The 27,387-nt window shown below is 36.1% G+C and overlaps 1 protein-coding gene across 7 annotated transcripts in view; it reads left to right on the top strand.

The window, feature by feature from the left end:
• The window catches only part of SMG7 (SMG7 nonsense mediated mRNA decay factor), a 94,837-nt gene that overhangs the window by 20,234 nt on the left and 47,216 nt on the right, over positions 1-27,387 (top strand). For 5 of the 7 annotated variants that reach the window (XM_041755609.1, XM_041755613.1, XM_041755586.1 and 2 more), the window contains exon 2: positions 16,271-16,409. The exons of the other annotated variants lie outside the window; for them this stretch is intronic. In XM_041755609.1, coding sequence (XP_041611543.1) covers positions 16,294-16,409 — 116 coding nt within the window. In that variant the 5' untranslated portion in view covers positions 16,271-16,293. The remainder of the gene's footprint in view (positions 1-16,270; positions 16,410-27,387) is intronic. 7 annotated transcript variants of the gene reach the window in all.

Here is a 27,387-nt window from a genome sequence, read left to right as displayed (position 1 = left end):
GCAGGTGCTTAACTGGCTAAGCCACCTAGGTACCCCAGATCAAATATTTCTGATGAAAAATTAACTACTTAATTGACACATGCTGTTAATTGTGAACGTATACCACGTTTTAACAACATAGTGTGAAATAAGAAATCTTTAATAATTTTTTTATTGACTACATGTTGAAATGCTAATGTTTTAGATATGTTAGGTTAAATAATTATTTTCTCCTTTTAATTTTTACCTTATTTTTTTATTTTTTATTTTTTGGTAAGTAAAAGGAAATATGTGATTCACATTAGATTTCCTTTTATTGGCTAGTAGCAGTGTAGACCATAAGGAGTTTCCATCAAAGAATTTTTACTGTTAAAAATTTTTTTTGTGAAGTCATATTTGTAATCTTGAGAGGTTTTTATTTAACATATACTTTAAAATTACACAAATAATATCTTAGTTAACTACATTCATTCAACATATTTATTCAGGAAGACTAGATAATAAAGTACTCTTCCAGGCAATTTTAGGGTTATAGTATGAATTGCACTTCTAGAGATTAACTGAAAAAATAACATGTTAGGATGGGATGTAGTATGTTCTATAACAGGTACAAAATGAAGGGTTGACTTCACAAAAATGTGTTAGAAGGTCTTATGAAGGGTATATCATCTCCCTAAAATAGGAGGAATTTTTTTGTGAACTGGAGAAGGATATTCTAGGCAGAGAATATAGAAGTTTTTACATATAAAAATAAAAAGAGACAGTAGTGTCTGGAGCATAGTTCATGAAGAAGGAGGTTTAAGGAGATAAGGTTGGAAGCTAAATTGGGGGATACTGACTGACAGGCTACTTAGTTTGAGCTTTATGGATAAATGGAAATTAATGTTTTCAGTCTGGAAATTGATGTGTTTAGAATTATTTGGTATCATATATTTGGGAACTGTGCAAGTAAAGTCATGGAAGCCATTTGAGAAAATTGCCATAATCCATGTAAATAATCATGAAAGTCTGAATCAGGCTACTCAGAAGCATCTACGAGAGATAATACATCAGTGTAATCAATAGGATTTTGCTTACTGATTACATATGAAGAGAGAGAGGGAGAGTCATTGATGACATTGAAGTTGGCCATGGAGAAATGGTAGCGTTTTTCATGGAAGTAGGTAACAAAGATATGGGTGATGAAGGGAATATTTGATGAATAAATGCCAAACAGGCAGTTGAAGTGAGGACATAAGCTGGGTTGGAAAGAATTGATTTCATAGTTTTCTGCAATAATGGTGACACTTGAATCCACAAGCTGGGAAGGAATGATAGAAATGTATGGGTATCAGGTGAGCTACCTAGGGAACAGATGCTGATGATAATATGGCCAAGTTCCATTCTTTTTTTTTTTTCCCTCCATCCTCCCACTACCTCCCCTCTGTTGACCATCAATTTGTTCTCTATAGTTTAGAGTCTTTTTCTGATTTCTCTTTTCCATTGTTCATTTGTTCCTTAAATACCACATAAGAGTGAAATCATATGGTATTTGCCTTTCTTTGACTAACTTATTTCATTTGCCATTATACTCTAGGTCCATCCATGTTGTTGTAAATGACAAGGTTTCATTCTTTTTTATGGCTGAGTAATGTTCCATATTATACACATATCTTTCATCTATCAGTGGACACTTCATAATTTGGCTATTGTAAATAATGCTGCAGTAAACAGAGGTGCATATATTTTTTTATTTTAGTGTTTTAATATTCTTTGGGTAAATACCCAGTAGTGAAATTACTGGATCATGTGGTAATTCTATTTTTAATTTTTTGAGGAACCTCCATACTGTTCCACAGTGTCTACCCCAGTTTGCATTACCACCAACAGTTCATGAAAGTTCCTTTTTCTCCACATCCTCATCAACACTTGTTTCTTGTGTTTTTGATTTTAGCTATTCTGACAGGTGTGAGGTGATACTTCAGTGTGGTTTTGATTTGCATTTCCCTGATGATTAGGTGTTTCATTCTTAATGACATTGCAGTTCTGTATAAGTGGAAGCAGAGAAAAGAAATAAGAATGATCTATCAAAAAAGGTTAGAAAGGCTAAGAAAAGCTTAGTGTGTGGAAAGTTTTAATAAAGGGGTTGTTTTAATGCAGTAGTGCTTAAACTGTGGGCCCCAGACCAACAGGATCAGCATCATCTGGGAACTTGTTAGAAATACAAATTCTTGTGACCTCTCTCTGATCTGCCAAGTCAGAAACTGTGGGGGATGAAGTTCAGCAACCATTTTCAAAAACTTTGAAAGAGATCCTGATGTGGGCTGAAGTTTGAAAAAAATGCTAATACACTATAGTATTGAATACTACCTAGAGTTCAAGAAGTATAAGGACTGAGAAAAAGCTCAGTTTGAGCAGTCGTTAACTTTTGAGAAAATTTGCAACATTAAATTGCCACCAGTACTGTTCTTTTTATGAATATAGAATGTACATTTTATACAGTATATAGATAATACATTTTATTCAGATTATTATCATAGAGCATATACTTTCAAATCACATTACTTGAGGTAATCAACAAAATAAAACCACTCATTTTAAGTATACAGTTAATGAACTTTTATGAAAATATACCCTCTAACCACCACCCTGATCAAGCTATAGAACACTTCCAAATCCCCAAAATATTCTCCCAGACTCCTTTGCAGTGTGTCCTAACTCTCTGTGCCTCAGGCAGTCATTGTTGATTTGTATCACTATATATTACTTTTGCTTGTTCTAGAACATCATAAACTTCATAAACATATACAGTATGTACTCTTTGTATCTGAAATCTTTTGCTTGACATACTACTTTTTAGATCAGTCCACTTTGTTGCATGCATCAATAGTTTGTTCTCTCTTTGCTGCTGGGTAGTATTCCATTGTGTGATTATACTATAGTTTGTTTATCCCTTCACCTTTTGATGAACCTTTCTGTTTCTCATTTTTTGCTATTGTGAATAAAGCTTCTAGGAACATTCTGTAAGTCTTGGACACGTTTGCATTTCTTTTGGTAAATCCCTTAGAATGGAATTGTTGGGTCATATAGTAAGGGCATGTGTAACTTTACAATAAATTATTAGACTATTTTCCAAATCAATGACAACATTTTCTATTTGCACAGCAGTGTAGAAGAATCTAGTTTTCTATTGTAAAACTAAAATACTTTTTTTTTTTTTTTTAATTTTTATTTATTTATGATAGTCACACAGAGAGAGAGAGAGAGAGAGAGGCAGAGACACAGGCAGAGGGAGAAGCAGGCTCCATGCACCGGGAGCCCGACGTGGGATTCGATCCCGGGTCTCCAGGATCGCGCCCTGGGCCAAAGGCAGGCGCCAAACCGCTGCGCCACCCAGGGATCCCTAAAATACTTAACATAGTGTTATTAGTCTAGAAATAGATCCTGTTAATATATAAGAATTTGATATACTGCATGTTAAGTATAATAAATACCACTGTAAATCACTGATTTAAAAAACAGTTTAGGGATCCCTGGGTGGTGCAGCAGTTTAGCGCCTGCCTTTGGCCCAGGGCGCGATCCTGGAGACCCGGGATCGAATCCCACGTCGGGCTCCCAGTGCATGGAGCCTGCTTCTCTCTCTTCCTCTCTCTCTCTCTCTCTCTCTGTGACTATCATAAATAAATAAAAATTTTAAAAAAATTAAAAAAAATAAACAGTTTAGTTTTTCCACAGCCTCACCTACAATACTTGATATTGGTAGTCCTTTGATTTTCATCATTCCAATGAGTATGAAGTGGTATTTTATTGTAGATTTACATTTTCCAGGTGACTGAAGATGTTGAGCTGCTTTTTGTGTGCTTATGGACCATTTGTGTATCTTTTACAGTGTTTAAATAATTAGCCCATTTTAAAAATTGGATTACTTTATTGAGTTTTCTTTCTATTTTTTAAATGTAAATCCTTTGTGTACACACACACATATCCCAGTCTGGCTTTCCTTTGTACTTTCTTAATTATTTTGAGGAGTAGGAGTTTTAAATTTTAATCTAATTTATCAGTTTACTTTTTCTTTTATTGACTCTTGCCTTTATGGAATTCTTTATTTGGCCTGGGCAGTAAAAATTTTCTCCTATAAATTTTACAGATTTAGGTCTCTGATTCATTTGAACTAATTTTTGTGTGTGCTGTGGTGTATTATTTGAGGTTCATTTTTTCCAGTTTAAACATTTATCTCCAGTCATTCCAGCACTACCATTTAAAACATTTCCCCCCATTACATTGCCTTGACACTTAGGTTAAACATCATTCGGCTATACACACAGATAGATTCATACACATGTATCTACATGCATGAGTAGATGAGTCGGTTTCTGTACTCTGTTCTGTTCCACTGATCTTTATGTCTATTCTTAGACCAAAACTGTACTGCTTTGATTATTACCACACTAAAGTAAATTTTGAAATAGGTAGTGTAAGGTCTCCCAGGTTTATTCTTTTTGAACATTGTTTTGGTTATTCTGGGTTCTTCTATTTCCGGGTATATTTTAAAATCTATTTCCAGGTATATTTTAAAATCAGCCTGTCGGTTTCTACCAAAAACAGCCTGCTAGGGTTTTGATTGGAATTATATTCTAACTATAGATCAGTTTGGGGAGAATTATATTAATCTTTTAAAAGTTAGCTTTTATTTGTTTTCTATGTTTTTGTTTTCTACTTATCATTATTCTCTTTTTTTATGGCTTAAGATAGATGCTTAGATTAATACTTAGACTGTTTTTATTTTCATGTGAGCATTTAAAGCTATAAAGAGCTGAGCACTGCCTTCATTGCATCCTACACATTATGTGTTTCCATTTTCATTCAGTTTAAAATATTTTCCCAGGGATCCCTGGGTGGCGCAGCGGTTTAGCGCCTGCCTTTGGCCCAGGGCGCGATCCTGGAGACCCAGGATCGAATCCCACGTCGGGCTCCTGGTGCATGGAGCCTGCTTCTCCCTCTGCCTATGTCTGTCTCTCTCTCTCTCTCTCTCTCTCTCTGACTATCATAAATAAATAAAAATTAAAAAAAATATTTTCCCATTTCCTTTGTGATTTCTTCTTTTGCCCATGATCATTAAAAAAACATTCATTTCCAAATAGGTGAGGAATTTTCCAGCTCTCTCGCTGTATTGATTTGTAGTTTTGTGATTTTAATTCTTTTAAATTTCTGGAGATTTATTTTGTGGTTCCCATCGGTTTGCCTTGCTGAATGTTCCATGTGCTCTTGAAAAAATGCATATTCTTCTGTTGGGTAAAATAGTTTAGAAATACTAATTAGATCTGTTTGCTTGAAAGTATCAGTCTAATTTTCTAGTTTTTTGCCTACTTTTCTGCCTAGTTTTCTGTCAGCTATTGAATTATTTGAAATCTCCAAATAATAGATTTATCTATTTTTCTTTTCTCTGTTTCTATTTTTTATTTTATTTCTTCTGTTGGTTTATTAGGTATTCTCCCCTCCCCCATTTTTGGTTCCTCTGGGTTTATAAGATGCATTTTTGTATCATACTACTTTATAATATAAAATTTTAAGCAATATAATTCTATTTCCCTCTTCTTTTGTTTGTACTATTATTGTCCAAGCATTTCTATATTTGTTTTCTTTTTTAATTTTGTTTTTAGAGGGAAGGGAGAGAAGCAGAGAGAGAGGGGGAGAGAGAGAATGAGAATATCTTAAGCAGGCTCCATGCCCCGTGCAGAGCCCAACACAGGCCTTGATCTCACAGCCCTGAGATCATGACCTGAACCAAAATCAAGAGTCAGATGCTTAACCGACTAAGCCACTCAGGTGCCTCTTTTTAATTTTTTTTAGAGTTCATTTACTGGGGTGCCTTGGTGGCTCAGTCAGTTAAATGTCTGCCTTGGGCTCAGTCATGATCCTAGAATCCCAGGATGGAACCCCGGGTCAGCAGGGAGTCTATTTCTCCCTCTCCCTCTGCTCCGCTCCTCTCTGCTCTTGCTCTCGCTCTCGCTCTCTTTCTCTCTCTCAAATAAATAAATAAATAAAATCTTTAAAAAATAATAAAGTTCATTTACTTTTTTTTTTTTTTTTGAGTAATCTCTATACCCATTTTGGGGCTTGAACTCCTGACCCTGATATCAAGAGTGGCATACTTTTCCAAGTGAGCTACCTAGGCATCGCTCCCTTTTTTTCCTTTTTCTGGTTTAAACCCTAGACTACATGTTATTTTTGTTTAAAAGTCCATTAACTTTTAAGGAGATTTAAAAACAAGGGGAAAAATTATTTTATATTTACTTACATATTTTTTATTTCTGGCATTCCTTATCTCTTTGTGTAGTTCCAGGTTTCTGTGTGGTATCATTTTTTTTCCAGCCTCAAAGAACTTCCTTTTTTAAAATATTCCTTATGTATTGATCTGCTGGCATCACGTTTCCTCAGTTTCTGTGTTTCTGAAAATGTCCTTATTTCATCTTCAATTTTAAAGTATATTTTTGCTGAATGTAGAATTATAGGTTTGACAGGGCTTGGGCTTCTCTCTCTTCCAATATTTTAAAGATATTATTCCATTATCTTCTGGCTTACATTTTTTTCTGAGAAGAATTTGGCATTGGTACATCTATCTATCTATCTATCTATCTATCTTTCTTCCTTCCTTTTCTTTCTTTCTTTCTTTCTTTCTTTCTTTCTTTCTTTCTTTCTTTCTTTCTTTTGTTTTCAACCATTTGATTACAGTGCCTTAGTATGGTTTTCTTTTCTGTTTAAATGAGCAAAGTTTATTGAGCTTCTTAGATCTGTGGGTTTATAACTTTCATCAGATTTGAAAAATATTCTGTCATTTCTTCAGATATTTTTTATAGAGTTGATATGAGCCAGGTTTGATATGAACTCTTAACTTATTGGAGTCTGTTGCCCAGTGAACCAGTAATTTGATTTTGTTAACATGGTACAGAGTGGAAAATGTTACTATACATTTAGCAGATGAGGAGGGTATATATTTTTTTTCTTGTTGGGCAAAGAACTTAAAAATTGGATTTAGAGTAATGTTGGAATAACAGGCCAGGCCATATCTTTGCTTTTTACATTTTAGAGGAGCAGGATGGGAGAGTATAATAAAATTGTTTGATCTTTATATGTTATATCTAACATAACACTTGTATAGAGTGAAGATTTGTCCACAAAGATGTCCTTTCCTCTTTTTCAGTCATCTATTCAGGAACTTCTATGAGTAACTTGGGTCCTAAGCCATAGGGAATATTATTAGCAGTGATGACTTAGAGTCACTCTCAGGAACATTCTGCTGTTGCCACTGAAGTTTGTGCATTAATTTCTTCTGTATAATTCATGCAAGAAAATATAGTAAACCTGTCTTAACTGGAAGTTGTCTTATTAATCAGAATTTTCTTAAAATTGGAATTTTTGGTTTCATTGTGATGAGGAAGAGAGAGTAGAGAGAATAGCTAGAGAGACCTCCTGGGACAGAACCTATACTAGAGGCTAAAACCAGGAACATTTCCTGGAGAAGAGTTTTTTAGGTTTAAGGAAAAAGATCTGGGTGGGTCTTAGGTTGTTAAAAAGGCAAACTCAGAATAAATTGTAAGCAATAAAATATTCACAGTTTAGCTTTGAATATGTGAATTGTTAAAAATTGAAGTCTGTCATGAATCATTGAATAATGAATAGAAGGTTAGGTTCTGAAATTCTTATATTCTTGGATTTGAATCCTAGTCCTAGCACATACTATCTTTGTGATCTTGAGCAAGTTTCCTAAAATCTCTGAGCTTTATAAATTGGAAAAATAGGGGCGCCTGGGTGGCTCAGTCAGTTAAGCACCTGACTTTTTTTTTTTTTTAAAGATTTTATTTATTCATGAGAGCCACTGCAAGAGATAGAGACATGCCAGAAGGAGAAGCAGGCTTCCCTTGGGGAGCTCGATGCAGAACTTGATCCCCAGACCCTGGTATCATGACCTGAACTGAAGGCAACCACTCAACCACTGAGCCACCCAGGTGCCCCAAGCATCTGACTCTTGTTTTTGGCTCAAGTCATGATCCTAGGGTCAAGAGATCAGTCCCTGGGTTGGGTACCACACTAGGTGTGGAGCCTGCTTAGGATTCTTTCTCCATTTCTCCATGCCTCTCCTCTCCTGTTCCCCTCCACCCCATGCTCACACTAAAAGAAAAAAAAAGGAAAGAAAAATAGTAGTTATATAGTACTTATCACAGATTGCTATGAAAATTAAATTGAGGGATGCCTGGGTGGCTCAGCAACTGGGCATGTGCCTTCGGCTCGGGCATGATCCTGGAGTCCTGGGATCGAGTCCCACATCGAGCTCCCTGCATGGAGCCTGATTCTCCCTCTGCCTGTGTCTGTGCCTCTCTCTCCCTGTGTCTCTCATGAATAAATAAAATAAAAAATAGTTTTTTTTTTTTTAAATTTGAGAATGGTTTATGTGATTCACTTGCTATTTTGTAGGTTCCCAATAATTATTAGTTGACTTTTTTTTCTTTATATATTCACTTTAAATTTTATTCTTTCATTCAAGGACTTTTTGTCCTTGATTTAAATGTGCACTATTTAAACAAGCCCCTGTGGCATTCATGAGACTCTTCATCCTTTTGTTTTTCTCCCTTGCATCTTTCCCATGCTTATTCCCATTCCAGCCCATAACAAACATTTTACGTATCCCATCTTAAAAATTCTTTTGACTCTCATATATCCCTCCAGCTACTGCCTCTTTTTCCTTGATAAAGATGTCTAAACTCAGTTTTAATCTTAGTTTCTTTTCTGTTTTCTATGGAAGGCAAACCATGGGCTTATGCCTCCACTTCTCTGCCAAAATTGTTAAGATCCTCAGTGGTTTCCACATTACTAAGTCAAATAGTCAGTTCTTAGGCCTCATTTTACCTCATGCATCAGCAGCAGTATGGCTTCTGTTTCTCTTCTTGAAGCTCTTTCTTCATTTGGCTTCTAGAATACCACATTCAACAATTTTTCCTTCTAGAGCACCTGGCTGACTGAGTCTGTAAAGCATGACTCTTGATCTCAGTTTGAGCCCTACATTAGGTGTACAGATTACTTAAAAGTAAATTTTTTTTAAAGATTTTATTTATTTATTCATGAGAGATACAGAGAAAGGCAGAGACATACACAGAGGGAAAAGGTGGCTCCAGTGTAGGACTTGATCCCAGGGTCCTGGGACCAGGACCCGAGTCGAAGGCAGATGCTCAACCACTGAGCCACCTAGGTGCCCCTTAAAAATAAAATCTTAAACAAGTGAAAAAATTTTCTTCCTGACTCTCGGGCTGTTAGTTCTCAGTCTGTTTACTGTTCCTGTCTCAGTTTTGGTCTCTCAGACACACCTCAGAGGTGCTGTAGGTTCAGTTCCAGACTACCACAATAAAGTGAATATTGTAATAAAGCAAGTCAAATGAATTTTTGTTTCCTAGTGCATATAAAAGTTACACTACACTATAGTTTGTTAAGTATGCAATAGCATTATGTCTAAAAAGCCAATGTGTACAGCCTTAATTTAAAAATACTTTATTGCTAAAAAATGCTAACCATCATCTGAGCTTTCAGTGAGTTGTAAGTTTTTGGCTAGTAGAGTATCTTTCCTTGATGTTGATGGCTGCTGACTGATGAGGGTGGTGATTGCTGATGGTTGAGGTTGGCAATTTTTAAAAATAAGACAGTGAAGTTTGCCACATCAACTGACTCTTCCTTTCCAAATGATTTCCAAATGATTCCTCTGTCCCATGTGATGCTGTTTGATGATATTTTGTCTACGGTAGAACTTCTTCCAAAATTGGAGTCAGTTTTCTCAAACCTGGTCATTGCTTTATCTGCTAAGTTTATGTAATATTCTAAATCCTTTGTTGTCATTTCAACAGTCTTCTCAGTCTTCAACAGTATTCTCATCACCTTTATCAAGAGTAGCATCTTCACCATCTCAAGAAACTACTTTCTTTGCTTGTCCATAAAAAGCAACTCCTCCTCATTTATTGAAGTTTTATCATTGGATCATAGCCATTCACTCATTATCTTCAGGCTCTACTTCTAATTCTTGTTCTCTCTCTTTCCACCACATCTGCAGTTACTTCTTCCTCTGAAGTCTTGAGCTCTTCAAAGTCATCCATGAGAATTAGAATCACCCTCTTCCAAATTGCTGTTAATGTTGATAATTTGACCTTCTCATATAAATCTCGAGTGTCTTTAAATTTTTTTTTTTTAATTTTTATTTATCTATGATAGTCACAGAGAGATAGAGAGAGAGGCAGAGACACAGGCAGAGGGAGAAGCAGGCTCCATGCACCGGGAGCCCGACGTGGGATTCGATCCCGGGTCTCCAGGATCGCGCCCTGGGCCAAAGGCAGGCGCCAAACCGCTGCGCCACCCAGGGATCCCTCGAGTGTCTTTAATGACATCTAGAATTGAGAATGCTTTCCAGAAGGTTTTCAGTTGACTTTGCCCAAATCCTTCAGAGGAATTTCTATCTGTGGCAGTTGTAAGTAGCCTTATGAGTTAATTAATTTTTATTTTTTTAAGATTTTTATTTATTTATTCATGAAAGACACACACACACATACGGGGGGTGGGGGTGGGGCAGAGACACAGACAGAGGGAGAAGCAGGCTCCACACAGGGAGCCTGACATGGGACTCCATCCCGGGTCTCCAGTATCATGCCCTGGGCTGAAGGGGACGCTAAACCGCTGAGCCACTGGGATGCCCTGAAATATATTGTTAAATACAAAGTCTTTGGTCCATGGGCTGCAGAACAGATGTTGTGTCCGCAGGCATGAAAACAACATTAATCTTGTCCACCTCCATTGGAGTTCTTGGGTGACCAGATGCATTATCAGTGAGCAGTAATGTTTAGAGAGGAATCTTTCTTTCTGAGTGGTGGGTCTCAACAGTGGATTTAAAATATCAGTAAACCATGTTGTAAACAGATGTGCTGTCATCCAGGCTTTGGTGTTCCATTAGTAGAGCATATAGGCAGAGTAGATTTAGTATAGTTCTTAAGGGCCCTAGGGTTTTTGGAATGGAAAAGGAGCGTTGGCTTTAACTTAAAGTCACCAACTATCCCTTAACAAGAGAGTCAGCCTGTCCTTTTAAGTTTTGAAGCCAGGCATTAACTTCTCCTCTCTAGCTATGAAAGTCCTAGATGGCATCTTCTTCCAGTATAAGACTGTTTGTATGGAAAGTCTGTTGTTTAGCCACCTTCACGAATTATCTTAGCTAGATCTTCTGGATAACTTGGTACAGCTTCTATATCAGTATCTGCTGTTTCACCTTGTACTTCTCTGTTACGGAGATGGTTTCTCTCCTTAAACCTCTTGAACCAACCTCTGCTAGCTTTCAAATTTTCTTCTGCAACTTCCTCACCTCTATCATCAGCCTTTATAGAATTGAAGAGAGTTAAGGCCTTCCTTTGGATTAGGCTTTACCTTAAGGGAAGGTTGTGGCTAGTTTGATATATTTAGACCACTCAGACTTTCTCCACATCAGCATTAAGGCTCTTTTGCTTTATTTTTTGTGTGTTCACTGGAGTAGTGCTTTTCGTTTCCTTCAATAACTTTTTTAAGTATACAGGTTGGCTGCTTTGTGCAAGAGGCCTTGCTTTGCAGCCTATCTTGTTTTTCAACATGTCTTCCTCACTAAGCTTAATCATTTCTGAGCTTTTGATTTAAATCAAGAGACATGTGAGTCTTTTCACTTGAACACTTAGAGGGGATTGTAGAGTTATTAATTGGCCTAATTTCAATTCTGTGTCTGAGGGAATAGAGAGGCCCAAGGAGAGGGAGAGAGATGGGGGAGTGGCCACTTGGTGGAGCAATCAGAACACCTACAACATTTATTGATAAATTTCACTGTTTTGTATGGGAATGGTTTGTGGTGCCCCCAAACAATTGCAATAATAACATCAAAGATCACTGATCACAGAACATCATGACAATTATAGTAATAATGAAAAAGTTTGAAATATTACAGGGATTTCCAAAATGTGACACAGAGACACGAAGTGAGCAAATGCTGTTGGAAAAATAATACCAATAGACTTGCCTGATGCAGGGTTGCCACAGACCTTCTATTTGTAAAAAATAAACAAAAAACAAAAAAAGCCCACAGTATCTATGAAGCACAATAAAGCAGAACACAATAAAACTAAGTATGTCTATATGCTGATGACTCTGAAAATCTGTAGTCCATACCTTTCCTTTAAACCCCAGACTAACTACCTATCAGCTCATTCCATTGGATGTATAATCTCAAAGTTACCATTGTTATAAAAAATAATAGCAAGAGCTTATATAATACCATGTTATCCCAAAATGGACTCTTCTCCATATATCTACTTATTATCTTCCTTTTGTTAGTAAATGGCAAATCCACTGTTCTAGCTGACCAGGAATAATTTTTTAATTTTTATCTCTCTCTTTTTTTTTTTTCTTCACTCAACAAATGCTGTTGGTCAGAGTCTGGTGACAGCCATCTCTACTGCTGCCTACTGGTCCAAGCCATTAATTCTCAATATAGCAGCCAGGTGGAACCTGTTAAGATCTAGGTTAGATCATGTCACTTCTTTGCTCAGAATCTCGAAAGGTTTCCCATGTCTCAGACCATCTAGGTCAAGTTGGATGACTCAGTCAGCCAGTGGCTCAGCTTGACCTGAATGGTCTAAGACAACCTCACTGAAATGTCTGGACCCTCAACTGAGATGACTGTGATAGTTGGGAACACTGGGTCTCTTTTTTTCCAAGTAGTCTATCCTCCTTAGCTTTATAACATGATGATGGCGTTGGCAAAAGGCAGGCTCAAATGCACAAGTGCTTATCAAACCTGTTTGTGTCACATTTGGCTAACCCAGGATCAATGTGTAAAGAGAATTAATGAGGGTGCATATACCTGGCGGTGTGTGATTCTTTAGGGGCCATTAATATAATACTCTTCCATATGCCCTCCATGATCAGGATCCAGTTTCATTTGTTAAATTACTTTATTTTAGTATACAACTTCTTTCTTCAATCAGAAGACCACCTAGAAGTAGAGAGTACTATATGTACTATAATAATTTATAGATTCTTTTATTTAGGTAAGTCAGACACTGTCTTGTTGCTAGCTGTTGGAGTTAATTAACATCCATTTTGCATATTATCCCCCTACCCTATGTTGGAAAGTAGTACTTTACTTTTGCTTCACCTTAATTTATGTGGTGCTTTATTAAAGGCTGTTTGCTCTTTTTAAATCTAATTTTTGTTCCATGTCATCTATCAAAGCATACAGTCATATACTTGTTTTCTTCAAATCACCTCTGTACTTTGTCTTGTCATGTTGCCCTTATGTCCTTTTTTTCTCTTTTTGCCATTTCCAATAAATCTGGTCTGTTATTAATATTTATTTTAATTCTAGTGTCTACTCATAGTTTGGTTTTCATCTTCCGGTCTTTGTGGAATTCTCTTAACCTCTTACCATTATAAGTATTTGTAAGCATTACTTCATTATGTCTTCAAAGTAGTCTTAACCAGTCATTTATATATTCAGATGCAAATTTTATTAAAAATTGCTTTTCTTTTGGGGCACCTGGGTGTCACAGTCGGTTGAGTGTCCTTACAGTTGGTTTTAGCTCAGGCTGTGAGATCAAGCCCCGGCTTTGGGTTCTGTGATTAGGGCTGAGTCTGCTTGAAATTCTGTCTCTCTCTCTCTAAAATCAATCAATCGATTGATCTTTTTAAAAGATGGCTTCCTTTATTTTCCTTTTTTTAACCTTAAAGGCATTTAGTTTTTATATTTAGTGTATTAAATAAACAGTTTAATATAATCTTGTATTTTATTTTCAGAAGGTACAGAGTTGTTATATATAATGCATTTTTTTCTCCAAAGCTACTGTGTTCAGAAGAGTTGAAAACCATTGTAAAAATTGAATGTAAAATGTGAAAATTGAAATAAGGGGAAATAACCTTCCAATTGTTTGTGGCTTAAATCTAAATTTCTTGTTTCACTCATTTGGGTTATTGAATTTATCCATGTTCTGTTGAGGTTTCAGATTTTGTATTTCTTTTTTTTAAGATTTTATTTATTTGAGAAAGAGAGTGCACGCCCACTGAAGTAGGAGGAGGGGCAGAGGGGACTAGCAGACTCCCCACTGAGCACAGAGCTTGACTCTGGGCTTGATCCCATGACCTTGAGATTGTGACCTGAACCGATAGAGTCAGATGCTCAACCAACTGAGCCACCCAGACACCCCTCAGATTGTATTTCTGGAAAAGTATGTAGTATACTGTATATATAGATCCTGATGTGCAGAAAACAATCTGAATTTTAGACAGCCAAGTAAATGATCATGGACTTCTCTAACTGTATAAAATGGTAGCTTTTCTGAATTTAGACGGAAGTATGTTATTCTTGGTTATCAGATAAAAATCCTTTGAAATTGTTTTCCTGGAAGACTTTTAAGACTATTGTCAGTTTTGAGAAACTGAATTTTTCAGTGTATTGGCCTTTTGAGAGACTATGCAGTCCAAATTAACAAATTTATTTGATACACTTTAGTCTGGCAGGCATGGTTAGGCACTAGATATACAAAGTTGCACAGGACAGTCTCTAGTGGAGAAAATATCATCATCATGCTGTCTATGAGTGCTGAGATAGAAGCAGGCATTAAGATGCATTGGGAGTGTTTAGTCAAGCCAAAGCCCTCATACAGAAGTTGCTTAGTCTTAAGAGAAGGGGTTAAAAAAAAAAAAAAAAGAGAGAAGAGAAGGGGTTAAAAAAAAAAAAAAAAGAGAGAAGGGGTTAACCATACAAGGAAGAAAGGGGGCATTCCATATTGAGTGAAGGAGCATGAATAAAGATATTGAGGAACAAAATAGCTAAGAACTAAAAGTAACTTAGTTTTATTAGCTCATAAAGTATGAAGTGGGGAGCTATGGGACCTCACATGGTTTGCTAAGGAGCTTGGGTTTTAGCATGTGGTATTTTCTCAGTCTTTACCACCAAAATCATCTAAAGTCACTGGAGATTGAATACATGCTTTCAAAGGAGACAAAGTACACATAAGACCTCCTGCATATTTGAATTTTCTCTTAAGAGTGATGTTGTATTGTTAAATATTAGGAATACCTTTGTCTTTTATTCTGTGCATTATTAGTTTCGATTTCCTAATTATAGAATGAGAATAATAGCACTTTTATTTTAGGATTTGGGAGTACTAATAGTAACTATAACGATGATAACAATGACAAAATAGCTAATGTTTTTTGAGAGCTTACTGAAAGAGGAACAGTCTAGGTGCTTTATTTCTATTACCTCATTTAATCCTCAAAACATCTCGATGAGGTAGGTACATTTATCTCCTTCTTACTTTTAACAAAACTGGGGCATTAGAGAAGTGATTTTCCTAAGGTTACACAGGTAGTTGGTGGCAGAGCTTGGTTTGAACATGCGGTCTGAATATAAGGCACTTAACTATTACATACTCTCATTCTTTGAGATCATGTGTATAGAATATTTAGCACAGAACCTGCCACATAATTGTAAATGTAAACAGTTATCAGCAGCCAATAATATTTCCTTAACTTTGTTCAAATTTTTGAGTTAAATTGATGCCCCTAAGATATTTTGCTGTTTTTTTGTGGCTTGACTTACTCCCAGCCTGCCATTAAATGCAGAGTGTGTGACACACACACACCCATGCTTTTAACCACTACCCTTTATTGCCGCCTCCTTCCTTGTGGATCTCTGTCCACATTAGATTTTAATCCATGGCAGGGACCATATTTGTTAATCATTGTATACCCAGTCCTTCACACTGTATCTAGTACATAGACATGACTAAGTTATTCAGTGAGTAAATAAAAATCTAAAAACCTGCCATTTTTAGGTGATCTTAGAATTTAAACATCATTCATACTACCTATAATTGTGGTTTAATTGCTTTGCATGTTTTTCTGTTGGTAAACAGTCTAGTTTGGACCAGCCATCTGTTTCTGTGTTCTACAGGGCACTTTCACCTTGGAACTACAAAAACCCTGCTGGGTAACTGGTATTTGTTTGTCTTAGAGAGATCACTCAGCTTTTGGAGGGAGAAGGAGATTGGATAACATTTTGATCTAAAACTAGAATGTTAGAAATATACAAAATAGCATTTTAAAATGTGTAGTCTAAGAAACTTAATACAGAAAGAAAAAAGTACTTTTCATTTGCCTGTGACATTAAATCATTTCAAATAAAGAGAAAATAATTTAATTTTTTTGCAAAGGAATTTTCTGTTATTGTGGGTTAACTCATATTTTCCTCCTCTCCTCTATCTAGAATGTCTTAAGCCATTCTACCTTATGAGAAATTGGATGTTCTTGCAGATAGTCATTGTGGGAGAAAACGTTTCATATAAGTCCCAGATGAGGACCGGAAACTTGAAATCAGAGGAGCATCTGAAATCAAGTAATATTAGGTAGGATAAAAATTACAAGGGATTTTTACATGTTTGTATTCCTTTTAGAGATGTATGTTAAAGTATGCATATTTTATGAGCATTAATAGAAGAGTTAGAGACTTTGTGGAGCATTTGATATTGGTGAGGATGGGAGATGGGAGTGCTAAGATTATTTTTTTTACATGGCTTCATGAGAACTTTGACATATTTACTTTGTCATGAGCATTTGTATCTTGTAGTCAAAGGAAATTTTTTTTAAACATTTACTAACATAAATCTAAGACTTTTATATTTACGTATGAGGTCTTTGTTCATGATAAATATAGGTACATGTGATTCATCTTATAGATTATACTTTATTTTTATTTTTTTAAAGATTTTATTTATTTATTCATAGAGACACAGTTAGAGAGAGAGAGGCAGAGACACAGGCAGAGGGAGAAGCAGGCACCATGCAGGGAGCCTGATGTGGGACTCGATCCCGGGTCTCCAGGATCACGTCCTGGGCTGCAGGCGGCGCTAAACCGCTGCGCCACCGGGGCTGGCCCTAGATTATACTTTAGTATGAAAATTCTTATGTTTTAGGTTACATATATAGCAATTCATTTTGAGTGCAGGGAGCATCAGCTCTTACTTAGTTCTCTCTGTCTCCATGGATGCAGTCCAGCCTCCTAGATGCCTATAGAAATAGGTATATGATTGCATGCTAGTGAAGCCCTCTCTAACCACCTGGTGAGTTAGCAACTGTTGTCACAACAGCTGTAATGACAGTTGTAATGACAGAATGTGTGAAGGTGTCTGATCTTGGATATGTGGCTTTTTTTTTTTTTTAAAGATTTTATTTATTTATTCATAGACACAGAGAGAGAGAGGCAGAGACACAGGCAGAGGGAGAAGCAGGCTCCATGCAGGGAGCCCGACGTGGGACTCGATCCCAGGTCTCCAGGATCACACCCCAGGCTGCAGGCGGCGCCAAACCGCTGCGCCACCGGGGCTGCCTGGATATGTGGCTTTTAAATGAGAAGTGATAGTTGCCTCTAGAAGTTGATAGCATGATAATGACATATCTATAGTCAGGCCATTCCTGAAGACTTGCTTTACCATGCATTTCTCAAGAACTCTGGAACCAGACTATAGGTGGAACCTAAGCTCTGCCATTTCCTAGTTGTGTGACTTTGGGCAAGTTATTTAACTACTTTGTGCCCCTGTTTCCTCATCATCAAAATGGGGATGATCCTACTACTTACCTGATAGATTTTTTTGCATGAATTAAAGATTTAGTAAAATATGAAAGCATGTAAACAGAACCTAGCAAATACTAAATGATCCAACTCTATTATGAGTTGGATGAGGCTATTAATATGAGGCTATAGTTAATCCTTAACAAGAGTTCAGAGTCTGTAATCAATTATCATTAACATTTCTGTATTTTATAGTTTGCTCAATCTGTTATCAGGTTGAATATTTAGAATGTATTTAAGTTATGTAATCAAAACTAATGTTTGGAGAGAAGGAAAAAAAGAAACTTACAAATTATTTTGCAACTTTGATTATCTACCTCTGGTTTTATCTTCTGTATATACTAGTAATATGGTCATCATGACATGTAAACAGTTTCTCTTTCCAGTGTCCATTATATGGTAGTAGATGACAGGATTTTTAACCCCCATCTTGAAATGTCTGTTTCAACCCTTTGTGCTGCTTCAGAAAGGATCCTATGTCAGGAACCAGATTAGCAAAAGTAATTTGGTGGTCAAAGGTATTGGTGTTTTGTTTTTTTTTTGGTTTTTTTTTTTTTTAGGTATTGGTGTTATAATCAGATTATAGTCCTCCCTTTTGGAGTTTTCAGTTAGGTTCTTTTGTGTAACTTACTGGTTCTCTTGTTTATTTCTTATAGCAACTCTGAAAGGGAGTTTTTGTTTTTTTGTTTCTTTTTTTTAGGGTTTTATTTATTCATATGAGAGAGAGAGGCAGAGATACAGGCAGAGGGAGAAGCAGCTCCCTGCAGGGAGCCCTTGTGGGTCTCAATCCTAGAACTCTGGGATCACACCCTGAGCCCAAGGCAGATACTCAACCGCTGAGCCACCCAGGTGTCCCATGAAAGGGAGTTTGTTTCCTTGTTTTACAGATGAGGAAATTGAAGTTTCTTGGAGAGAAGCTCCAGCGTAGCATTGCTAATATGTAGGAAACCCACATTCAAACCTGTCTTTTTTATTCTGTATAATTTTTCATTGTATAAAATTGCCTCTTGTATGATGCATATTTCACTGTTCACTAATTCAACAAAATTTTAGTGAACAGCTACCATATACCAGGTATTATTCTAGGTATTAGGGATACAGCCCTGAACATGGTCTTCTCCGGCATTCCCACCGGCTCTTCTCTTTATCTAGTTGAACTGTAAGCATATATCTTTATCCTTGTACTCAACCACAGTGTATTGAAATCATCCGTATATGTCTTTATATCTTCCAGTTTATCTAGAGTTCCTTTAAAAGTAGGACCTGCCATCATTAAGGCTAGCTATTTTTCATATTACTTTTCCCATAGTGTCTAATCCATATGACCTTGCATAACTTTTTTTCAATTTTTTTTTTTGCCTTTGGTGAAGCTCCCTTTCCTATTCATTTTGTAATTATCCCAGATATTCACCATTCTCCTCAGTTTATCTCCCTCATATGTTCAGACACTGATCTGATCTCCTATTGTATCTCTAAAAGTGAATCAGTGAGTGTAGCTGTGAATTCTCTTGGTATCTCTTCACTGTACACTACTCTCAGATTCTTTTAGCACATTGCCATTTAACGTTATCTCCCTCCAGTTTCATCCTGCCTCTTTTTCAAAAGCATTCTTGCCTCCTGTCTTATTAATCACATTCTCATTTACTTCCATGTCTTCCAGACCATGCTCTATCAATTTTCTCACTTTCTTAAGTCTTCAGCCTATTTCACTCTCCTAGCTTTATTTCTTCATTTTAAACATGTTTAAGTGTCTACCATTATAAAATAGAAACTTCTCTTTGTGATGGCATTCTTCCCTTTTTTCTCACTACCTAGCATTTTAATTTAATTTAAAGTTCTTCTTCTTTTTTTTTTTTTTCTTTTTTTGAGAGAGAGAGAGAGAAAGAGCAGGGGAAGGGACAGAGGGAGAGAGAGCATCTTAAGCAGGCTCCACACTCAGCATGGAGCGTGATACAGGGCTCAATCTCACAACCCTGAGATCATGACCTAAGCTGAGATCAAGAGTGTGACGCTTAAACAACTAAGCCACCCAGGTGCCTCTAAACTTCTCTTTCGTATTTGTTCTCTAGCTCCCTGCAATTTGACATTGTCTCTTTCCTGTCAGGGCTATTGTTGACCCTTATTTCACCAAATCCAGCTCACTTCCCAGTCCTTATAGTTATGTGCCCCTTAAAAATAGGTCTGTCTGACATCACTTAGCATAATCTCCTCTAGGTCCTTGGTTACTGCAAACAATGTTGCAATAAATATAAGGGTACATATGCATATATCTTTTTAAATTAGTGTTTTAATTTTCTTTGGGTAACTACCCAGTAGGAATTGGATTATGTGGTATTTCTATTTTCAATTTTTTGAGGAACCATATGATTTCACTTACATGTGGAATCCAAAAAAACAAAACAAATAAATAAACAAAAAAGCAGAATCAAACCTATATAAATAGAACAAACTGATGGTTGCCAGAAGAGAAGGGGATGAAGGGCCAGGCAAAATGGGTAAAGGGGAGAAGGAGAAATAGGCTTTGAGTAATGGAATGAACAAGTCATAGGAATAAAAGGTACAGCATAGGGAATATGGTCAGTGGTACTATAATAGTTTTATATAGTGATAGTAGGTACACTTGTGATCATAGCATAACAAATAGAATTGTTGATTCACTGTGTTGTACACTTGAAACTAATGTAACATTGTGTCTCAACTATGCTCAAATTCAAAAAACAAAAATGAAGGCTGAAAGCTAGCTTCTCTCTTCTGCCATCTGGGTAATTAATTTTCACTTAAGATTTTAACTACCATCAATGTGCTGGGCATTCCAGACTATACCCCTAGTCTTGGTGATTCCTCTGTGCTTGATACTTCCTCTAAGTTCCTGCTTAAACACTTGTATTTTCTCATATACCCAGCTGTCCAAGCTAACAAACTGGGAATGATTTGGACTGTTTTCTCTGCTTTGTCTTTCCTTCCGCTGATTTTACTTCCATGTATTTCTTGAATCTAGATTTTTTCTGTCCGTCTGTAGTTTTACTTCCTCCCTTCCAGTTTTGCCCTTTTAAAGTCTATCTTTTGTGCATGTTATTGTAATCTTTTAAAAATGAAATTCTGACAATGCTCTGCTCCTGCTTAAAACTCAGCACTGATTTCCTATTACTTAAAAGATAGAATCTGAGCTCCTGAACATGTCATGCAGGCTCTCACAGTTTACTGTTTGCCTTGGTTCTCCAGCTCATCTCTTTTGGCTTTCTACCTTATGTTCTATGTTCCAGTCTCCCACCTTTACTGACTTAGCTTTGATTATTGTGCCATTTTCTCTGCGTAGAATGATAACTACTTCTTTCTTTTGGTATTTCCAGACCAGGGTTGGCCCTTAATAAAACTAGATACACATTTTCAAATAATAGAAACCATAGAAAATGTAATATAGAACCTTGGGATGTCAGGAGACTTGAAAATTCATGACAAACTATGAAGTGCCATAGAGAGAAAGCAAATTAGTGCTTTTGTTGTTTCTTACTGAGAAGAACTCCTTTAGGAGCAGCATCTTCCCTAGATTTTCTTTTCTATGTGAAATTCAAGAGTAGAGCAGTATGATTCATTTATTTTTTAAATGAATATCATGAGACTTGGTAATGTCTTAGAGATCTATAGATTATGTATTTCTGTGCTTGCATGTGTATTATCTGGCTATTTTGCATAAATAATAATGATTAGGTTATTTTATTTATAATTGATGAATACTGTTACTATCCCAAATATCCTTTAGTACTCTATGAAAATAAGTAAACTAATTTGAAATAAAACCTGCTATGACTTTTATTTAAATTTAAAAAAAAATTCTAGGAGCACCTAGGTGGCTCAATCAGTTAAGCATCTGCCTTTGGCTCGGGTCATGATCCCAGGGTTCTGAGATCGAGCCCGGTGTCAGGCTCCTTCCTCAATTGAGGAGCCTACTTCTCCCTCTCTGCGCCCCCCACCCCCACTTGTGTGCTCTCTCTCACTCTGCTCTTTCTTTCTCAAATAAATAAAAATCTTTTTAAAAAAATTCTAGCCTCACCTCCCAAAACAAAAGAATCTGATTCACCTTTCTTCACTGTGAGTTTAGAAGATGTTGGCTTATTTTCCTGTGTTCTGCTTATAGGAGAAACAGACTTGGAAGTTCAGGTAGAAGGAATCTTCTGTGTCTGGCCCTGATTTGGAGTTATCTTATATTTTATTTTATGTATTTATTTATATTTAAGATTTATTCATGTTAGAGAGAGCATGGGCTGAGGGAGGGAGACACAGAGAGAGAGAATCTCAAACAGACTCTACTGAGCTTGGAGCCTGATGCAGGGCTCTCTATCCCAGGACCCTGAGATCATGACCTGAGCTGAAATCAGGAGTCAGATGCTTAACCAACTGAGCCACGCAGGCAGCCCTGGAGACTTCATATATTTTAAGCCACAAATCTTAATGTGTGTTCTTGAGAAAGATTACTCTATATATGTTACCTTGCATTGTTATGTAAGTGCTACATATTATCAAGATATTTGTTAAAGAAGATAACCATTAATTTTAGTGGGTTTTTTTCCTCTGACATTACAGAAAATTATTGTAAAATGTTTTAAGTATTGAAAGCCCTACTTCTGTGGGCTATTACTATCAAACATTTCATATTTTTTTTTCTTGCTGTCTTGTATAAGAGGAACTATGATTTGATGGTTAGGAGTTAGCCTCTAGAACTAAACTGAGGAGTTCAAATGCTACCTTTACTACGTACTAACTTGATAATCTAGGACATGTTACTTAACCTTTATTTCTGTGAGTTTCTTTGAAGTGAGGGTAATAATAGTTCATAATATGGATTAATTTATATAAAGCCCTTAGAACAGTGTCTGGCAGTAGTAAGTGCTATATATAGTATTGGCTATTTCAGTACCTAGTGCATAAGAATACATTGGATGTATTTATAGATCTTGATGATCATGTTGTCTCCAAGAATATTGTTTCAGATTGTCAGCTTTCAATGCATTGTTTATCACTGAACGTTTCAGATTTTATTCAGCCTTTTAATGAGTTTTTCTTTTTTTTTAATTGCTTGATAGAAGTGCTTAATTTCTTTTAAGAACTGACAAAATGTATTTAATATCTTGAAAACTTTTATTTAATAGTGCTGTTTTATTTTATTTTTAAAATTTATTCATGAGAGACACAGACAGACAGAAACATTGGCAGAGGGAGAAGCAGGCTCCCTACAGGGAGCCCAATGTGGGACTTGATCCCAGAACCCCGGGATCACCACCCGAACAGGAGCCAGACACATGCCACTAAGCCACCCCAGTTGCCCAATAGTGCTATTTTATTATTGCAGGCATGATGATTTTTTATTTTTGAATTGTTGGCTCATTCATTGTTTTCATTAATTCCTTCAGCGTAAAGTAAGAATTAAAAGGAACTCATGTGGCCAAAATCTTCTACCAAGAGAAAACATTAAAAGCTCTCTCTCAGGATGCCTGGGTGGCTCAGCAGTTGAGCCTTTGGCTCAGGGTGTGATCCCGGATCCCCAGGATTGAGTCCCACATCAGGCTTCTTGCATGGAGACTGCTTCTCCCTCTGCCTGTGTCTCTGCCTCTCTTTCTGTGTCTCTCATGAATAAATAGATAAAATCTTAAAAAAAATAAAGCTCTCTCTTTATATAAATATTGGCTATAAACTATAAGATTAAACTTTAACATTATTGGTCTTTAACAAAACCAATAGATCAGTTGAGTGTAGTAGAAAGAAAAGTAGCTTTATTTTCTTTCTTTGAAAGAAAATAATAGCCAACTATATGCTAATATTTATGAAAGCAGTTTCTATAAGATCATATATCTATTGATTTGATTTCCTGTATATTATGTATTATTAAAAGAAAATTGTGGGGCACCTGAGTGGCTCAGCTGGTTATGCATCTCCCTCTTGACTTCAGCTCAGGTCATGATCTCAGTGTCGTGGGATAGAGCCACATGTCGGGCTCTGTGCTGGGCTTGTACCCTGCTTAAGATACTCTCTCTCCCTCTGCCCTCCCCGCTATCAAAAAGAAAAAAATAAAGGAAAATAAAATTGTGTAGTGGGGGGGGATAAGGATTCATCTTCCTGTGAGATAATTCTCAGTTTAACTGTCTCACCTGTCTAAATGGGTATTTTTGGTACGCAAGAAAAAGGAAGAGTTAGTAGATAATAGTATATAACCCTAGTAGGGTTTTGAACAGTTTATAGATTAAGTCCATCAAAAAAATAGCATGCTTATACATAGTAACTTTACTGTTTATTACACGAAACTATATTTTTTAATATGGTTCTCTTTGTGGTAAGATTACATTGATAAAAATAGATCTTTACGCTGAGGAAACTATTATTGATGGTTCCCCATATGGGAAAACTGTTTGGTTTGGGAACTTTTTTTTTTTTTTTTTTTTTGGTTGGGAACTTTTATAGATACTTTACTTTGCATTTTTTGATCAAGTACTCCCTAGAGCAGGAGAGGCAAAGTTTACGGTAAGAGCCAAATAATAAATATTTGAGACTTGGTAGGCCATGTGGTCATTGTCTCAACTACTCAGCTCTGCCCTTGTAGCAAAAAGCAGCCATAGACAGTACATAAATGTATGGGCTTGAATGTGTTCCAGTAAAGTTTATTTATGAAAATAGATTCAGAGTGAAGGAAGGAATTTCACTCATTGGCTGACCACTGTACTAGAATATGAATTTTACTTCTTGTGGTAGAATTTATTTTCTACTTGAACAAATCTTTTAATTTAGGCTAGGTGACTTAAATGTTAGTGTTTAGCTGACAGAGTCTGTTAGCTTTTTAGTTCACAATTTTTTTAATTCTAATTTGAAAGAAGTAGAAATGACTGGACTTTAGAGTCAGAAAGAACTAAGTTTGTACTTAATTGTACCTAATTGCTTTGTGACTGTGGATAAATTATTTCAGAGCTTCAGTTTCCTTGTTTATATAAGAGGAATAATACTAGATATCTTCAAGGGATACCTGGGTGGCTCAGTGATCGAACATCTGTCTAGTTCAGGTCGTGATCCCAGGGTCCTGGGATCGAGGCCCACATCAGGCTCCATGCAGGGAGCTGCTTCTCCCTCTGCCTATGTCTCTGCCTCACTCTGTATCTTTCATAAGTAAATAAATAAAATCTTTAAATTAAAAAAAAATACTAGATATCTTCAAGTTATATTTTCCATTTAGCGATCTTTTCATCAGTTCAGTTTAGCAAGATTATTTTCGTCATTAATGTGTCTTTCAGAATCTAGGCAAGAACAAACAGTGCAGAGAATGAACACCTCTGCAGAGAATGAACACCTCTACTTCTGTCATACTAAGGAAACAAAACTAGAATTTCAAAATGCTTTAACATTTATGTGAGATAGCTTTTATGACATTTTTGTACTTTCATTAGTGCTTGAATTTTTAATTTTACAGTTTCTCTTAGATTATAGCATATAAAAATATAAAGTAAAATTTTGATCTTTATCAGTGGAAGCCTACTGCAGAATTGAGTAGACTTACATTAGACATTAGACTAAAATGATCTTCTCAAAATAAATAAATAAATAAATAAAATGATCTTCTCTTACTAACAGCCTATAGGAGAAGCAGATTATTAGTTTGTTTTAGATGTTCAATAAAATCTCTGACAGGAAGTTGGTATCCTCATTAGGCAGATGTTAGCATACTGAAATCGTATTTGTTCATTTTTATAAGCAAATCTTGCTTGGAATGAGAAAACAAACTTTAGGCACATAATTCTAAGATATCTGTGTATACTTGAGTATGAATTTTTTAGCTAATATGTGGATGCAGAATATATTCTTTGTAACTTTGCAGCAGAGGGACAGAATGAAAACAGTTGTTGAGTGTAGTAAAGATGCATAATTAGCAAAGGCTTTCCTCAGTATAAGATTCATAAATAATGCTCCAGCAGGATTGATTAATTGATTGATTTTTGGAGGGCTGTGTTGTTTTGACTTGGGTAGGATAGGATATATGGCATTCTTCCTTTTTTTTTTTTTAAGTTTTAAATTTTAATTCCAGTATAATTAACATAGATTGTTTTCTTAGTTTCAGATATACAGTGTAGTGATTCAGCACTTCTGTACATTACTCAGTGCTCATCATAAGTGTACTCTTAATCTCTATCACCTATTTCACCCATTGCACCATCCACCTCCCTCTGGTGACCATCAGTTAGTTCTCTGTAGTTAATAGGTCTGTTTCTTGGTTTGTCTTGCTCATTTGTTTTGTTTCTTAAGTTCCACATATGAGTGAATCATATGGCATTTGTCTTTCTGCAAAACGGACTTATTTCGCTTAGCATTATACTCTCTGGCTCCATCCATGTTGTTGCAAATGGTACGGTTTCATTCTTTTCTTAATGGCTGAATAATATTCCATTATATATTTATATTATTCCACATATTCTTTCACCATTCATCTATCAGTGGACTCCTGGACTGCTTCCATGATTTGACTATCATAAATAATGCTGTAATAAACAGAGGAGTACATGTATCCCTTTGAATTAGCATTTTTGTGTTTTTTGGGCAAGTAACCCAGTGGTGCATTCATTGGATCATAAAATAGTTCCTTTATTAACTTTTTCTTTAAAGATTTTATTTATTCATGAGAGACCCAGAGGGAGAAGCAGGCTCCCTGTAGGGAGCCTGATGCAGGACTTGATCCCAGGATCCCAGGATAACGACCTGAGCCAAAGGCAGACACTCAACCACTGAGTCACCCAGGTGCCCCCTTTTTTTAACTTTTTGAGGACCCTGCAGATTGTTTTCCACAGTGGCTCTACCAGTTTGGATTTCTACCAACAGTGCAAGAGGGTTCTTTTTTCTCCACATCATTGCCAAGACTTGTTATTTCTTCTGTTAATTGATTTTAGCCATTCTAAAAGATGTGAGGTAATATCTCATTGTGGTTTTGATTTGCGTTTTCCTAATGAGAAGTTGTATTGAGTATCTTATAATGTGTCTGATGGACATGTCTTCCTTGAGGAAATGCCTGTTCATATCTTCTGCCCATTTTGTAGTTGGATGATTTGTTTTTTGGGTGTTGAGTTGTGTAAGCTCTTTATATATTTTGGATACTAACCTTGTATCCAGAGATATGACATTATAGATATTTTCTTCATTCAGTATGTTATCTTTTAGCTTTATTGATCATTTCCTTTGCTGTGCAGAAGCTTTTTATTTTGATGTAATCCCAATAGTTTATTCTTGCTTTTAGTTCACTTGCCAAAAGAGCTATATCTAGAAAAAGGTTACTGTGGCCAATGTTCCAGAAATTACTGCCTGTGCCATCTTCTAGGATTTTTATGGTTTCAAGTCTCACATTTAGGTCTTTAATCTTTTTTGAGTTCATTTTTGTAAATGGTGTAAGAAAGTGGTCCAGCTTCATTCTTCTGGTGTTGGTATTTCCCAGCACCATTTGTTAATGAGAGACTGTCTTTTCCCCAATGTGTATTTTTTCCTCCTTTGTTGAAGATTAATTGACCATATAACTGGGTTTATTTCTGGGTTTTCTATTCTGTTCTGTTGATCTATGTCTGTTTTTGTGCCAGTACCATACTGTTTTGATTACTGCAGCTTTGTAGTATATCTTGAAATCTGGAATTTTGATATCTCCAGTTTTGTTTTCTTTTTTCTTTTTTTAAGATTGCTTTTGCTATTTTTGGTCTCTTGTAGTTCCACACAAATTTTAGGATTGTTCTAGTTCTATG

The sequence above is a fragment of the Vulpes lagopus genome, chromosome 1 (assembly GCF_018345385.1).
Source record: "Vulpes lagopus strain Blue_001 chromosome 1, ASM1834538v1, whole genome shotgun sequence".
NCBI lineage: Eukaryota > Metazoa > Chordata > Mammalia > Carnivora > Canidae > Vulpes > Vulpes lagopus.
This window is presented reverse-complemented; position numbering and strand designations above follow the sequence as displayed.